At 38.4% G+C, this 14,759-nt stretch overlaps 1 protein-coding gene across 1 annotated transcript; it reads right to left on the reverse strand.

The window, feature by feature from the left end:
* Window positions 1-228: 228 nt before the first annotated feature.
* Window positions 229-13,978, reverse strand: LOC309478457 (uncharacterized protein). Its single transcript, XM_082142049.1, has 11 exons — window positions 12,112-13,978; window positions 11,260-11,355; window positions 10,945-11,175; window positions 10,801-10,823; window positions 10,190-10,705; window positions 5,482-5,890; window positions 2,331-2,426; window positions 2,005-2,235; window positions 1,874-1,896; window positions 1,360-1,499; window positions 229-1,216 (listed from the first exon to the last, which is right to left on the reverse strand). Exons 1-11 carry the CDS (start codon window positions 12,511-12,513, stop codon window positions 1,032-1,034), a joined length of 2,352 nt encoding a protein of 783 aa, XP_081998175.1. The 5' UTR covers window positions 12,514-13,978; the 3' UTR covers window positions 229-1,031.
* Between the last annotated feature and the right edge of the window lie 781 nt (window positions 13,979-14,759).

Consider the following 14,759-nt stretch of genomic DNA (forward strand, 5'->3'; position numbering starts at 1 on the left):
TTCACTTCTTATTTCTTGAAGATGAATTTCGAAATGTCCATCTCACATTTCAAATGTATTGATCTAGTCAAGTACGCCAACGAACTCAGGAAATCTAAATCCAAAAGATCTAATCTCATTGGTTGGATCGAATTATGACTTCTTATCGATGGTTGGCCAGTTTACATGTCAGTCAGCTCAGTTCTACTGGACTCAGTGGGCGGGGACAACTTGATAACGTAAGTTTGACACATTTAGATGAGAGCAGAAATTATTTTAATGCGCATTAAAACTCAGTGATGATCTGTAAAAGGTATTATAATAGAGTGATGATGACTTCACTGTGAGAATCAATGAAACAACTGTTTCTATTAGATAAACAACACATTTTCACTGACATACCTGATCTGATGCTCATAATACAGTAAATATTCAAATATATTTAAATCAGAATACACATCTAGGCTATACGTTTACTATTGAGATGTTTATCAATATAAAGAATATCTTTGCAGTTGAATTTATATAAAAGAAATACATAGAAATTTGGATGAACAAATATAGCATAGAATCATTATAGAATAAAATGCAACTTAAGGTGAAAAGTGTAATATCAATTTATGACAGAACCCTAACCCCAAATTCATAATTAACAATTAATAAAATATCCTATTTGATTATTTGTTTCAGTTACAGAGAACAGTATTGTAAATTGTACAAAACACCCAAATTACATCTGAACTTGATTATTGTTACAGATGATAATTTGAAAAAAGAAAACTTAAAACTAAACTACAAAAGAACAATTCATGATAAAACAAACCACACCCTATTTAATAATTTTCAGCTGAAGTTTGACTTGAATCATTGAAAACTCCTACTAATGATTTAAATATGAAACACTAGTATAACTTGTTCTTATGTTTTTACATGCACACTATTTTAAAGGTTGTTAATGAGGCTGCAAACACGATGTTTGAACTCAACATTGCAGTGTAACACTGAATTGATGACATTCCAACAGATTGTATTTTCTTCACTTTTCATCATGTTCATTTGTTCATTTTCTTTTTTTCACTAAGGATATTCTCAAAGGCTTGACGTAAACCGTCCTCTTTAGATACGGTACAGTTAAATCGTGCAGCATACCAGGGAGGGACCTGTATCACACCTCTGGTTTCGGGTAAAGCCGGTCTCTGGAAGTCTCTTCTATTAATCTTTCTGCTGTCCCCTCCACCTTTTGGAAAACGATAATCTAGATTATATTCATCATCTGAATCATCAGAAACCTTCATCGGCATGAAACAAGATAGGGGATGAGAAAGATCAATGTTGAAGTCTGAAGCTAAAGAGAGAGAACAGATACTCATAGATACTCACATTGTGTAATTCTGTCATACTCAGTTTTACCAACATTGTCCTTCATCTTCTGTACGACATTGAGCTTCAGGTTGGTCAGGTGATCTGTGAAAGTGATCGTCACACTTGGACTGAGGTCTGGATCTGGAATATATTGGGCTCTGAAACAACATCCAAGAGTCAGAGATGCTGATGGTTCAGTGTGGTTATATATAGAACTCTAGGGTTCTTGACCCAATTTTAAGAAGCCTTTATGCCAAAAGGTTTCTAAGGAGAAATGTCTTACATTTTTTACTCTCATGTTTAATTGGTTATTTAAATTTTTGGTGATAAAGTTTACAAGCTGTTAAATTCATAAAATGTAATTACTTGAACGAATGGGTTAATTTAAACTAAATCCATAAAATGATGGGAACCTCTACAAGGTTCTATATAAGAAGCATCTGACGGAACCCTTTCAGATTCCATATAGAACCTCTTCTTCTAAGAGTGTGATGATTTGAGTTCAGAAGCACAGAGACAAAAACACACAAACCTTTGCAATGTGGCCTTAAAGTTCTGTAAAGAAAAATAAAGAAATGCAAATTATTCAGCAAAACTGAGTTTGGCTTAAATCTCTGAAATAGGCATTCATATCATTGGAGAATAATGAAGATTAATTGACACCTGCAGGAATGAAGCATCTTCAGCCTTCATCTGCTCCTCGATGTCTCTGATTGTGATTGTGAGAGATGAAATCTGTTTGCTCGTCTCTTCAATCTTCTTCTTCATCATCTGACTCCTCTTCTCCTCTTCCTCTCTCAGTGCTGTTATTCTGACCGCTTCTTCATCATGTAAAAGCTGGTAAAGTTTCTTAAACTCATCTTTAATCTGCTTTTCTGTGTGTTCTGCATCAATCTAAGATTAAGTAAATTTTTACACAAATATATTATACCCAAACTAGATCAATATCAATATACACATTCCCAAAATAGCTTAAATAAATTTCAAACCTTAATTTGTTCAGCAGTTTTATTAAAACTCTGTTTGAAATTCTGAAATGTTCTCCTTTTCTCCTGTAAGGGCTTCAGTGCAGCTTTGAGTTTCTCCTGAAACAAAATCAACATAAAAATAATGTCTTACACCTCTTTTATTGAGTGATATTTAATTTTTAGGTTGTTGCCTCATTTCTTTGATGTATTTTAGATAGCATAATGGAGGTGATATTTTTGGAGGGAGAGAGTTGGGTCGAAATTATTATAAATATCTGTGACCCCCACAAATCACCATTGTTCAATGTCCTACAGACTGCAGCAACAAAAATCCAACCAATCCTTGTTTTATAACTCTGATGATACATTAATCTGAATGATGTCTCGGTTATGTAACCTCTTTCCCTGAAGGAGGGAATGGAGACGTAACGTATTGGGATTGCGCCAAGGAGCCCTATCATCTTCGAGTATTAACAGAACGAGCCAATGCACATTGACGTGCGAGATTTGCATCTCGCTCCGCCCCGCAGAGCGGGTATAAATAGGGAGCATGCACCATTTGTCTTTCGCTGAGGAGCCGAGCAAGAGCCCCGTGGTCAGCGGTGGTCCAACAATGGTGGCGACGGGACGTTCCGTCAACGTGCCAAAGTATTGGGATCCCAAGTTAAACGCCCAGCATAAGCCTCCTGATGCCGAGGAAGTCCAACTGCCAACTGAGGTGGCTCCGGCCTATAGCAGGGGGAGACACACCGGTCAGTGACGGCAGAGGGGGCTCTGCCAAGTGAAAGACACGGGCTCGCCGCAGGGATCCGTACCATGGAAGAATACACATATGGGATCACCGTAGGGATCACAACATATGGGACCCAGCCTAGCACAAGTTTCACCAATGCATACGAGTGTTAGGCCTGGCGTCGGATGCTACGCCACGTCCGACTGCGGAGGGGTGTGGAGGAACTCAACACAGTTCGTCGAACGGGGAACTCATCTGGAGCAGAAATGGCGCACGTATCAGGTCCATAGGAGGGGAATGGCGCAGCAAGCCGACACTTCGAGCGGGGCCTACGGTGTTGACTGTCTATGGGAATCGAGCACACGGGAGGCTACCGGTGCGACACGAAGGCTATAAAACCTAGCGAGCAAACGTGTTGGGTGTCACCCAGCCCGCAGCTCTACAGATATCTGTCAGCACCCAAGAGAAGCGACACTCCTAGTGGAGTGGGCTCACAACCTTAAGGGGGCAGGGTGCGTCTTTGGATTGGTACGCTAAGACAAAGACATCCACTATCAGTGGGCCAACCTCTGCTTGAAGACAGCCTTTCCCTTCTTCTGGCCTCAGTAACAGACAAAGAGCTGGTCTGAGGTCCTGAGGCTTTGCGTTCTGTCCATGTTCAGGCGCAGAGTGCAGACGGGACAGAGAAAAGCCAGGGCTGGGTCTGCCTGCTTCGGAGGCAGCGCTTTCACGTTCACTACTTGGTCCCGAAAGGGAGTGGTAGGAACCTTGGGCACATATTGTGCATATCTTCAGGATAACGTGAGAGTTCACTCTCTCAGGGCCACCAGCTGTCATGAGAGCTCGTCGGCTGCATGATTGAGCAGGCCAGGAATATAAGTGGCACGAAGCGACCCTCAGATGCTCCTGACTCCATAGGAGAAGATGGCGGGCGAGTTGTGACATGCGGCGGGAGCATAGACCACCTTGATGGTTGATGTACGCAACGGTCGCAGTGCTGTCCGTACGGACCAGTACGTGCTTGCCGAGCAGCGGCTTTCTGAGAAAACCACAGCATTCCTGTACACTTGTTCCAGGGGCACTGGAGTTTACAAATTGTAAACTCACCGCCCAGAGAAACGAAAGGTCTGAACACGGGCTGAGGGTTTGGTGGCAGACCGGGGTGATTGTCACACGGAGCATGCCGCTCTGCCACGCACATCTCGGGACTCGGTCGTGAAGCCAGTGCTGAAGCGGCCTCATATGAAGCAATCCCAGCGGGGTTACTGTGGCTGCGGATGCCATATGCCCCAGGAGCCTCTGAAAAAGTTTCAGTGGGACCGCTGTTCTGCTCTTGAGTGTATTCAAGCAGTTCAACACTGATCGGACACGGCAGAACAGAAACAAAAACAAAAACCGGATTCTCCTCCCGGGAGGGAGTGGTGTGGTCACCATCTCCCGAAGAGCTCCTTCCTGGTGGACTTGTCTGCCTCCCTCATATCGGCCAGGTTGAGCCAGAGATGGGTCTCCTGGACCACTAGTGTGGACATCGCCAGGCCCCGTTCTAGGCACCTATAGAAGGGTGGGCTGGCAGATATCCTGGGTGGGCTTTTATCTATCATTCAAAGATAGATACATTTATATATATATAGACTATATTTATTTCATAAATTTGATAAAAAATATAAGAAATTAATCTATATTTACTGACGTTGATGAGTATATGAAACTGTATCAATCGCCAGTTTCCCGGTAACATTTTTATGAATTCTAACAAAGATATACCAAAATGTATTTGAAATACATTTATTTTATGTATAAGTATACTACAAATAAATTTGCATATTTTTGTACTTAATATAAATATCCTGCAATTGTACTTCTGGTAAACTATACTTAAAGTCTGCTAAATTGGAACTACTTTTGTACTTGTACTTTAGTTACCCGGAAATAGTGCTGAGGTCCAACTAAAGATATACTTCAGTATCTGATTGTGTTAAAATGGAACTGCTGCAATCATACTTTAGGTACACTTTAAATATCTTGCATTTAAACACTATCCTTACTAATAGTGATATTAAAGCCACATTTTAGGTTTAATGATAAGAAATGTCATTATGCAATAAAAAAATACTTTAAAAAAGTTTAATATCGCATTTATATCAGTAAGTCTAAAGCGATATGCCTGTTAATATGTTAATGGGTTTGTAGTATACTTAGTGTGAAATAAATATATTTTAAATCCATTTTGGTATAGTTTTTTTTTCCGATGTTGTGTAAACATGAACGTGAACAAACCTGAATGACGCTGGTAAAAAATATTTATGGCTGGAAAATTTTCTTAAGTCACTGGCCATTGTCAGTTGTGGGAAAAAGTTAGTTTTAGGCCCTGTCTGTAAATAACTAATGATGTCTGATCATTAGAATAAGAAGGAGAAAAAATAAATAAATCAACCTCACCTTATTATCTATCACAGCTTCATCTACAGGACTGAATCTGTGGTTGGCGTGTTTTCTGGAGTCTCGACACACCAAACACACGAGCTGTTGATCATCCTGACAGAAGAGTTTGAGCTTCTCATTGTGATCTCTACAGACCGTTTCACCTTCAGATGAAGATTTCTGCCTTCTCTCCTGTTGAAAACTCTCACACAGGTTCTTCAAAGCCAAATTTACCGGAGGACGATCATTTGAAGATGTTGTTCGGCAAACCGGACATTGTTTAAATGTTTTATTTCCCCAAACCCTCTGAATACAGGTTGAACAAAAACTGTGGCTACACGACAGAATAACAGGATTTATAAAAATGTCGCAGCACACCGGACAAGATAAATCCTCCTCAGACAAAGATTGAGACGCCATTTTTCTTAGTTACTTAGAAATTAATCTCAAAGTCTTCTCTTTCTGTTAAGTAATACTTGTTTTAACTCTCAGCAGTCTGTTTTGAGTAAAAAAAAAACTTCCTATCCAGAGCAGGTACTCCCAAAAACATGCATCAGCAATATTAATAATCAATAATAATCCTTACTGAATTATTCAGGGGTCTATGTCGATTGAGCTACAGGTTCTGTGTGAACTAACTGCAGATCAACAGGTGTGTCTGACCAAAGTCTCTTGGTTTATCTTAACTTTCATCCTAAACAAACCTTTGAACTGCTTAAGGTTGCTTTAGAGTTTGTTAAAAGCTTCTACAGTATATTAACCACTATCATTAGCTTACATCTTTATAATGTATGGAAGCTTGTTTCCGCCACAATTTTTTTTGTTTTGAACTTTTGTTTATCCCGCAATTCTCACTTTATAACTCACAATTGGGAGGCAAAAGTCTGAATTCTGAGATGTCAACTCGCAATTAAAGAAAAATGTCAGAATTGCGAGAAAAGTCAGAATTGTAAAAATGTAAACACAATTAAGAGAAAAAGTCAGAATTGCCAGGAAAGTCAGAATTGCAAAATGTAAACTCGCAAAAAAAAGAAAAAAATCAGATTTGCAAAATATAGACTCGCAAAAAAAAGAAAAAATTCAGATTTTCAAAATATAGACTCACAAAAAAAAAAAAACTGAAAAAAAAAACTGAATTGCAAAATGTAAACTCGAAAAAATTTGAAAAAAAACCAGATTTGCAAAATGTAAATTCGCAAAAATTTGAAACAAATTCAGAATGGCAAAATGTAAACTCGCAATTATGAGAAAAAAATTTGAATTGTAAGAAAAGTCAGAATTGCAAAATCTAAACTCTCAATTATGAGAAAAAAATTAGAACTGCAAAACGTAGACTCGCAATAACGAGAAAAAAGTCAGAATTGCAAAATCTAAACTCGCAATTACGAGAAAATTAAGTCAGAATTGCAGTATGTAAACTCCCAATTAAAAGAAAAGTCAGAATTGCAAAATGTAAACTCGAAAAAATTTGAAAAAAAAACAGATTTGCAAAATGTAAATTCGCAAAAATTTGAAACAAATTCAGAATGGCAAAATGTAAACTCGCAATTATGAGAAAAAAATTTGAATTGTAAGAAAAGTCAGAATTGCAAAATCTAAACTCTCAATTATGAGAAAAAAATTAGAACTGCAAAACGTAGACTCGCAATAACGAGAAAAAAGTTAGAATTGTAAGAAAAGTCAGAATTGCAAAATCTAAACTCGCAATTACGAGAAAATTAAGTCAGAATTGCAGTATGTAAACTCCCAATTAAAAGAAAAGTCAGAATTGCAAAATGTAAACTCGCAATTACGAGAAAAAAGTCAGAATTGCGAGATGTAAACTTGCTATTACAAGAATAGACCGAGTCAGCTTTGCGAGATGTAATCATGCAATTGCGAGAAAAGAAAGACAGAACTGCAAAATGTAAACTTGCTATTACAAGAATAGACCGAGTCAGCTTTGTGAGATGTAATCATGCAATTGCGAGAAAAAGTCAGAATTGCGAGACGTAAACTCGCAATTACGAGAAAAATGTCAGAATTCCGAAATGTAAACTGATGTTCTTCACAATACAGTAAATCTTCAAATATGCAGAATGCACATATCTAGTCTATATGTTTGCCATAGAGATGTTTTATTATTTATATATCTTAACAACTTTACAAATAAGAATAAATAATAAAGAAATGCATAGTAAACTGCATGAACAAATATGGCATTATAAAATCATTACAGATGCAAATGAAGGTAAAAAGGTCTAAGCATGTGGATCAAAAAAGTTAAAAAAAAAAGATTCAAATTTGTTTTTGTTTTTATTGGTAACATAATAAACATAAACATAAGGTCAAAATAACAATATAACATGACAGAGCCCTAAACCTAAATTCATAATTAACAATTAATAAAAAAGCCTATATTTGATTATTGTTTCATAAGTTACAGAGAACAATGTTGTAAATAATACAAAACACCCAAATATGATATGAGATTAATTAAAAAATAACAATTTATGACAGAACCACGTACCAAATTAATAAATAACAGTTATATTTAGATTTAATATAGTTGATTATACTTTTCATAACAGAGAACAATGTTGCAAATTTTTACAAAACACCCAAATTATATCTGAGCTTGATAATTGTCACAGGTTATCATAACTTATTAATTAGATGAAGAATAAAAGCTAAATTAAAAATAATAATAATAATTTATGACAGAACCACATGAATTATGCGTGCCTCAGTTATCTGCTGTATTTACTGTAAAATGAAGCTGCAAGACTTCAGTGTAAATAGTAGACATATTAATTATTAGTAGGTAATATTTTTTAACTGTTCATTTTGTTTTTAGAACAATTGTTTTGTACACTGTAAAAGATTATAAGATAACAGGTACAATTTTTAAATGGTTTCTTAAATCAATATATCAAAATCTCATTATTTCTTCATTATTTTCTAACATTATCTTCATTATTTATGTGGTAAAAGTCTGTGTAATAAGTGACACAAATGTACTTTATCACTTAAAGTCACCATTAAATCAAAATAGACAATTCTTATTTTTCATGGAATATTGCAGTAGCCTATTTTTATAAATGATTTATCATATAATTTTTGTGCCTCGTAATCTTGAATCAGAATATCTTCCTCTTGCAGCATCTCTTCTCTTCTCTGTTGACGAGGGCGGGGCAACCTGTCACTCACACGAGATCCACCAATAGCAAACCACAACCATCTAATCAAGCCCCGCCCTACATTTGTTCTTGTTTCAGAAGCCGTTTCACTCGGATATACGACACAATAAGGAAGAAAAGACGAGTGCAACTTTCGTTTCATATGTCTTTCATATGTTTGTTCCAGTAGGCTCAAATCCGCTTGCTATAGGAACTGTTTTTCTTTGCAGAAGCTTTGCATTTAATGAGATAGTCAAATATCCACTCAGCTGTTATTTACTGTGGCAAGCCGAGTAATAATACAAATAGTAGGTGCTGTAAAATAATAGAAACTGCTGGTAAAAAAAAAAGTTCTCGGCCATTTTCAACAAACCGTCAATGATTCAAAAAGCTGATAATAAAAATTTTACACATATTGCTAACTTCTACAGTATATGCCTAATATCTTTTCTCTTTTTTTTTTTGTGACCCTGAATACATTTAATTTCTAAAATTTGTATTTTTGGGGGGGAAATAAAAATAAACATCAATAAATGCAGAATAAAAAAATAAAAATTCCTGAAGTTGTTAAAGATTATTTGAGTAGGTTTTACAAATAAATACTATTTTTGTATTTCTACTTCAAAACTTTGTTTAATTCAGTGTGTTACTTTCTATTTCTTTGTAATGGATTCTAAAATGGGCTAGAAATATGTAGGCCATTCATACATCTTTAACTTTTAACTTTAAATGTTACATATTTTTTACTTTGATTTATTTTATTAATAAAATAGTAATAAACTGATAGTACATAAAAAACTAGTTCTTAAACTGTTTGCTGTGTTCAACAAACCATCACTGATTCAAAGTTGATAATAAAAAACTTAAGTGCAAAATGCGAACTTCTGTCTAACTTCTATGCTTAAAGGCACAGTATGTCATTTTTACTGCTAGAAGTCGCTTATTTAAAACAAAGGCGTAGCTTGATGACGTTTAAGACTATTAAAGCATCTTTGGTGTTCCCATGGTTTCTAAAGAAGTAAAACTGGAAATCGAGGGTAATGTGGATTTGACGTCGTTGAAAGGCGACGCAATGACCTGGGAAATCCTAAATATTGTGCCTTTGATATCTGTGCACAGTCTTTTTCTGTGACTAGAATAAATGTAATTTCTAAAATTTGTAGTTGAAAAATTTAAAATGCTTTTGAAGTTTATTATTTAGATTATTAGTATATATGTTTTCCAACGCTATCTCACGACCAATTCATACAAATTCGTACGAGTGATAAAAAGGTGGCTAATTCGTACAACCTCACTCGTACGAATTTGTACGATTTGTCTAAACCCACGTGATGGGTAGGTTTAGGGGCGGGGTCAGGGGTAGGTCATTCGTATGAATTGGGCAATTTGTAAAATATGTACGATTTATTTACGATATTATATTATATTATATTACATATTTTAATGTTACATATTTGTACTTATTGGAATTGTTTTAAGGTCTCTGCTGTGTCCCCCCTCCCCCTCCCCCTCCCTAGAACTCCTTCTGGATCTCGGATCCCCCCTGGAATTGCAGCCCTCCCCTTGACCTGTATGATCCCCCAAAACTTTGGCCATCTCCCTGGATCTCGGGGCCCCCCTGGAATTGTGGCCCTCCTCTGAAACTCTGGGCCCCCCTGTGATTGTAGCCCCCCCTTGACCTATATGATCCACCAAAACTGTGGCCGTCCTCCTGGATCTCGGATCCCCCCTGGAATTGTGGCCCCCCTCTGGAACTCTGGGCCCCTCTTTGATTATAGCCCCCCCTGGACCTGTATGATTCACCAAAACTGTGGCCGTCCTCCTGGAACTCTGCCCCCCCCTGGAATTGTGGCCCCCCTCTGGATCTCTGGCCCCTCCTGTGATTATGGCCCCCCCTGAAATGTTGTCCCCTCCTGCTACTGTTGTCCCCTCTAGAGCTGGGGCCCCCCCTGAAACTGTGGTCCCCGCTGGAACCCTCAATCTTCTGTAACACAGTGCGCTTCAGGTCACTCAGGTCACTCAGGTATTTTCGACCATCAATCAGCAATTTTGAAATATTCCCTGGATCCGGTGGGCTTTTGGCTCTGTAAAAAAATCCCCAAAAAACAACAACAACATTGAGGAGTCAGAAATGCTGATGGTTCAGAAGCCCTGAAATTAGAAGAGAAACACGACAGACCTTTGCAGTGTGGTCTTGAAGTTCTGTAAAAAGAGGTGCGGAAAATCATTCAGTAAAACAAAAAGTAATTTTAATCTCAAAAAATGACATTCATATTTCAGAAGAATTTCTATTGAAAATCTGAAGATGAACATTGATTGACACCTTCAGGAATGAATCATCTTTAGCCATCATCTGTTCCTCTATGTCTCTGATTTTCCATGTGAGAGAGACAATCTGTTTCCTCGTCGTCTCAGTCTTCTCCATTATCATCTGACACTTCTTCTCCTCTTCCTCTTTCAGCGCTGTTTTTCTGGCCGCTTCTTCATTGCGTAGAATCTCGTGAAGTTCCTCGAACTCCTTGTTGATCTTCTCCTCTGTATCTTGAGTTTCATTCTGAAGATTAACAGAGAGATATAAGGGCCAAACTAGATCTATATCAATCCTCGAATCGCCTGAATCACACTGTTTATTTCAAACCTTAATAAGATCAGCAGTTTGGTCCAAAGTCAGTTGAAAATTCTCAAATGCTCCCAGTTTCTCCTTTAAGAGTTGCAGTGAATCTCCGAGTTTCTCCTGAAAGAGAACAACAAAAATGGTGTGTCACTTTTCTCTATTATTGATTGATTTTATTTTTCCTTTTGTTTTTGACATATTAAAGAAAGCATAGTCCATTGAGAGAATATGTTTGGAGGGAGGGGTCAAAATGAACTGAAACCTGTGTCACCTGTTTAATGTCTAATTGACTAATGCAACTTAACATCACGTTCACTAGTTGCGGAAATTAGAGTTGAGGCAGGATCTAATCACAGCAGTCACTTTCAATCCCAACAGTCAATCATTTTATCCCTTAAAACTCATCTTTGATCACTAAAATTAGTCACGAAAAAAATATCTTGAATGTAACTCGACACCCTTGCCTCATTTAGTATGCGTGGTTCTATGAATATGCAAATGAGCCCCGCCTCCACTCACTCACTCCAGCTCAGAGATCCACTAATATTCCAGTAAAACGAAACTGAACGTTACATTCAACCACTCCCTGTAAATTATAATGCAATCTGACAACACCAGAAAAGTATCAGTTTCACAATTCAGTAAAATAAAGTTTTGATCATACACATAGATCTGATTTAGGCTTGAAAAAAAGCAGAGAATATTTAAAGACATAAAGAAATGAGTAAATGTATTTGTGTGCTTCCAAATCAAGAGCTCTTTGGTTTCAGGACTCACATAAACATCAAAACATAGTCATTTTTTATATATTTGTCATTGTGAACATTATTGATGTTTATTGATTCAATAAAATATTTTGAACATCATTTATCTGACCTTATTGATGTTCACTGCTTCTTCTATGGGACAGAATCTGTGGTCGGTGTGTGTTTTGGAGTCTCGACACACCACACACACGGGCTGTTGATCATCCAGACAGAAGAGTTTGAGCTTCTCTTTGTGAACACTGCAGACCGTTTCACCTTCAGATGAAGATTTCTTTCTTCTCTCCTGTTGAAAACTCTCACACAGGTTCCTCAAAGACAAATTCACTGGAGGATCATCCATTGGGGATATTTTTCTGCAAATGGGACATTCATTAAATCCTCTACTTTCCCAGAACGTCTGAATGCACTCTGAACAGATGCTGTGGCTACAGGGCAGAACAACAGGATTTACGAAAAAGTCCATGCATATGGGACAAGTGAAGTCCTCCTCAGAAAAACCGTCAAATGACATTTTACTGGTCAAAAATCAATCTTCAAAGTTTGACTTTAAGGTTTTAAGCTTCACATCCACAGCAGGGAAAACGAGCATACAAAACTGAGCTTCAGGTAATATATGAACTAGAAAAGTAGATTAGCAGGTGTTTCTCGTTCGATATAAAGTGGGAGGAGCTCAATTCTACACAAACAAAGGTGATTCATTCTGTTCTGTATCTAAACAATTTGCGCCCATTTATGGTCTGAAAATGAGGTGTGTTCAGGCGCATTGTTTTTTTATTTAAAGGCATGGTTGATTATGATTTCACTTTTCTAACTTTAGTTAGTGTGTAATGTTGCTGTTTGATCATAAACAACATCTGCAAAGTTATGACGCTCAAAGTTCAAAGCAAAGGGAGATATTTTCTTTTAAAGAAATCGCTTTTTAAGGACTACAACAAACGGCTGGTAGAGACTACACCACATTCCTCCCGGGTTAGTGACATCACCAACCCTAGAATTAACAGACCCCCGGAACACGATTTATAGATTATCATGACAGAATATGCTAATCAATGACTAGAAGATAACTACACATAAGTTTCATAAATTCACCAACTAATCATTCAGAAATGTTCTGTTGCTTCTACATGTTGTCACTTCTTCTTGAGTCTCTCCATCATTGTCTGACTCCGGTTTGAACATAAAACGCTAAAAGTTTTTGAAATGTTCAGTGCATGTGTGTGTGAGGTAAAAGGACATAAGCTCTTGAAGCTCCGCCCCCTGTGCCGGGAGCAGCAGCTCATTTGCATTTAATGGAACAGACACAAAACGGTGTGTTTTTGCTCACCCTCAAAAAGTGTCAATTTTAACATGCTATTTAAAAATATCTGTGGGGTATTTTGAGCTAAAACTTTGCATACACACTCTGGGGACATCAGAGACTTATTTTACATCTTGTGAAAAGGGCATTATACCACCCCTTTAAAGAGCGCGTTAGTAATGTGCGCCTATAGGCGGTTCCACAACGCGCGTACACTCTGCTTATTACACACACACAGGGAGGCGCAGCAACACACAAACAAGTCAAATATTAAAAAATAAAAGGATTACAACGTAAAAGATTAATGTTATGTACATAAGATTGAATCCGGCTTGTCCCGTAGATGGTCTGCTTGTGCTTTAACCTCACACACGAACACACACAGCTTTAACCTCGTGCACGAGCTGATCCGTTTCCTTGCTAGAGAAGCGTTCAGTTTTTCAACTTACAAATTCCATCATGTAAATAGTGAATCCACCATGGCGCGAGCGCAACTGGCTTTTAAAGGGAATGGGAGATGAGACTCTGATTGGTTTATTGCATGTTATGCCCAGAACACACCCATTAGTCATTAAGAGAATAGGGATAACCCTTTTAGACCATGCGCCGCGTGCCGACCACTTCTCCCGTTGTTAAACTAGCAAAAGTGGATTCGGACACACGCCCAACGTGCACTTGCACCCTACGCTTTTAGACCATGCGCTTAGATCGTTAAAATAGGGCTCTATAAGTGTGTAGTGTTTCTTTACAAAGTGACATCGCCATCTACTGGCCTGACGCAAAGTAACGCAAAGGAAAAACAAGATTTACATCTACAGTTATATACGGACTTTCTAGTAAAAAAAAAAAAAGAATACTTATTATCCATCCATCTTCTTCCGCTTATCCGGGGCCGGGTCGCGGGGGCAGCAGTCTAAGCAGAGATGCCCAGACTTCCCTCTCCCCAGACACTTCCTCCAGGGACACAGAGGAGTTCCCAGGCCAGTCGGGAGACATAGTCCCTCCAGCGTGTCCTAGGTCTTCCCCGGGGTCTCCTCCCGGTGGGACGTGTCCGGAACACCTTCCCGGGAAGGCGTCCAGGAGGCATCCGAAACAGATGCCCGAGCCACCTCAACTGGCCCCTCTCGATGTGGAGGAGCAGCGGCTGTACTCTGAGCTCCTCCCGAGTGACCGAGCTCCTCACCCTATCTCTAAGGGATCGCCCAGCCACCCTGCGGAGAAAGCTCATTTCGGCCGCCTGTATCCGGGATCTTGTCCTTTCAGTCATGACCCACAGCTCATGACCATAGGTGAGAGTAGGAACGTAGATTGACCGGTAAATCGAGAGCGAGCTTCGCCTTGCAGCTCATCTCTTTCTTCACCACGACAGACCAGTACATCGACCGCATTACTGCAGAAGCTGCACCGATCCGTCTGTCAATCTCCCGTTCCATCCTTCCCTCACTCGTGAACAAGACCCC

This window comes from Leuciscus leuciscus (genome assembly GCF_965113295.1).
Source record: "Leuciscus leuciscus genome assembly, chromosome: 16".
Taxonomy (NCBI): domain Eukaryota; kingdom Metazoa; phylum Chordata; class Actinopteri; order Cypriniformes; family Leuciscidae; genus Leuciscus; species Leuciscus leuciscus.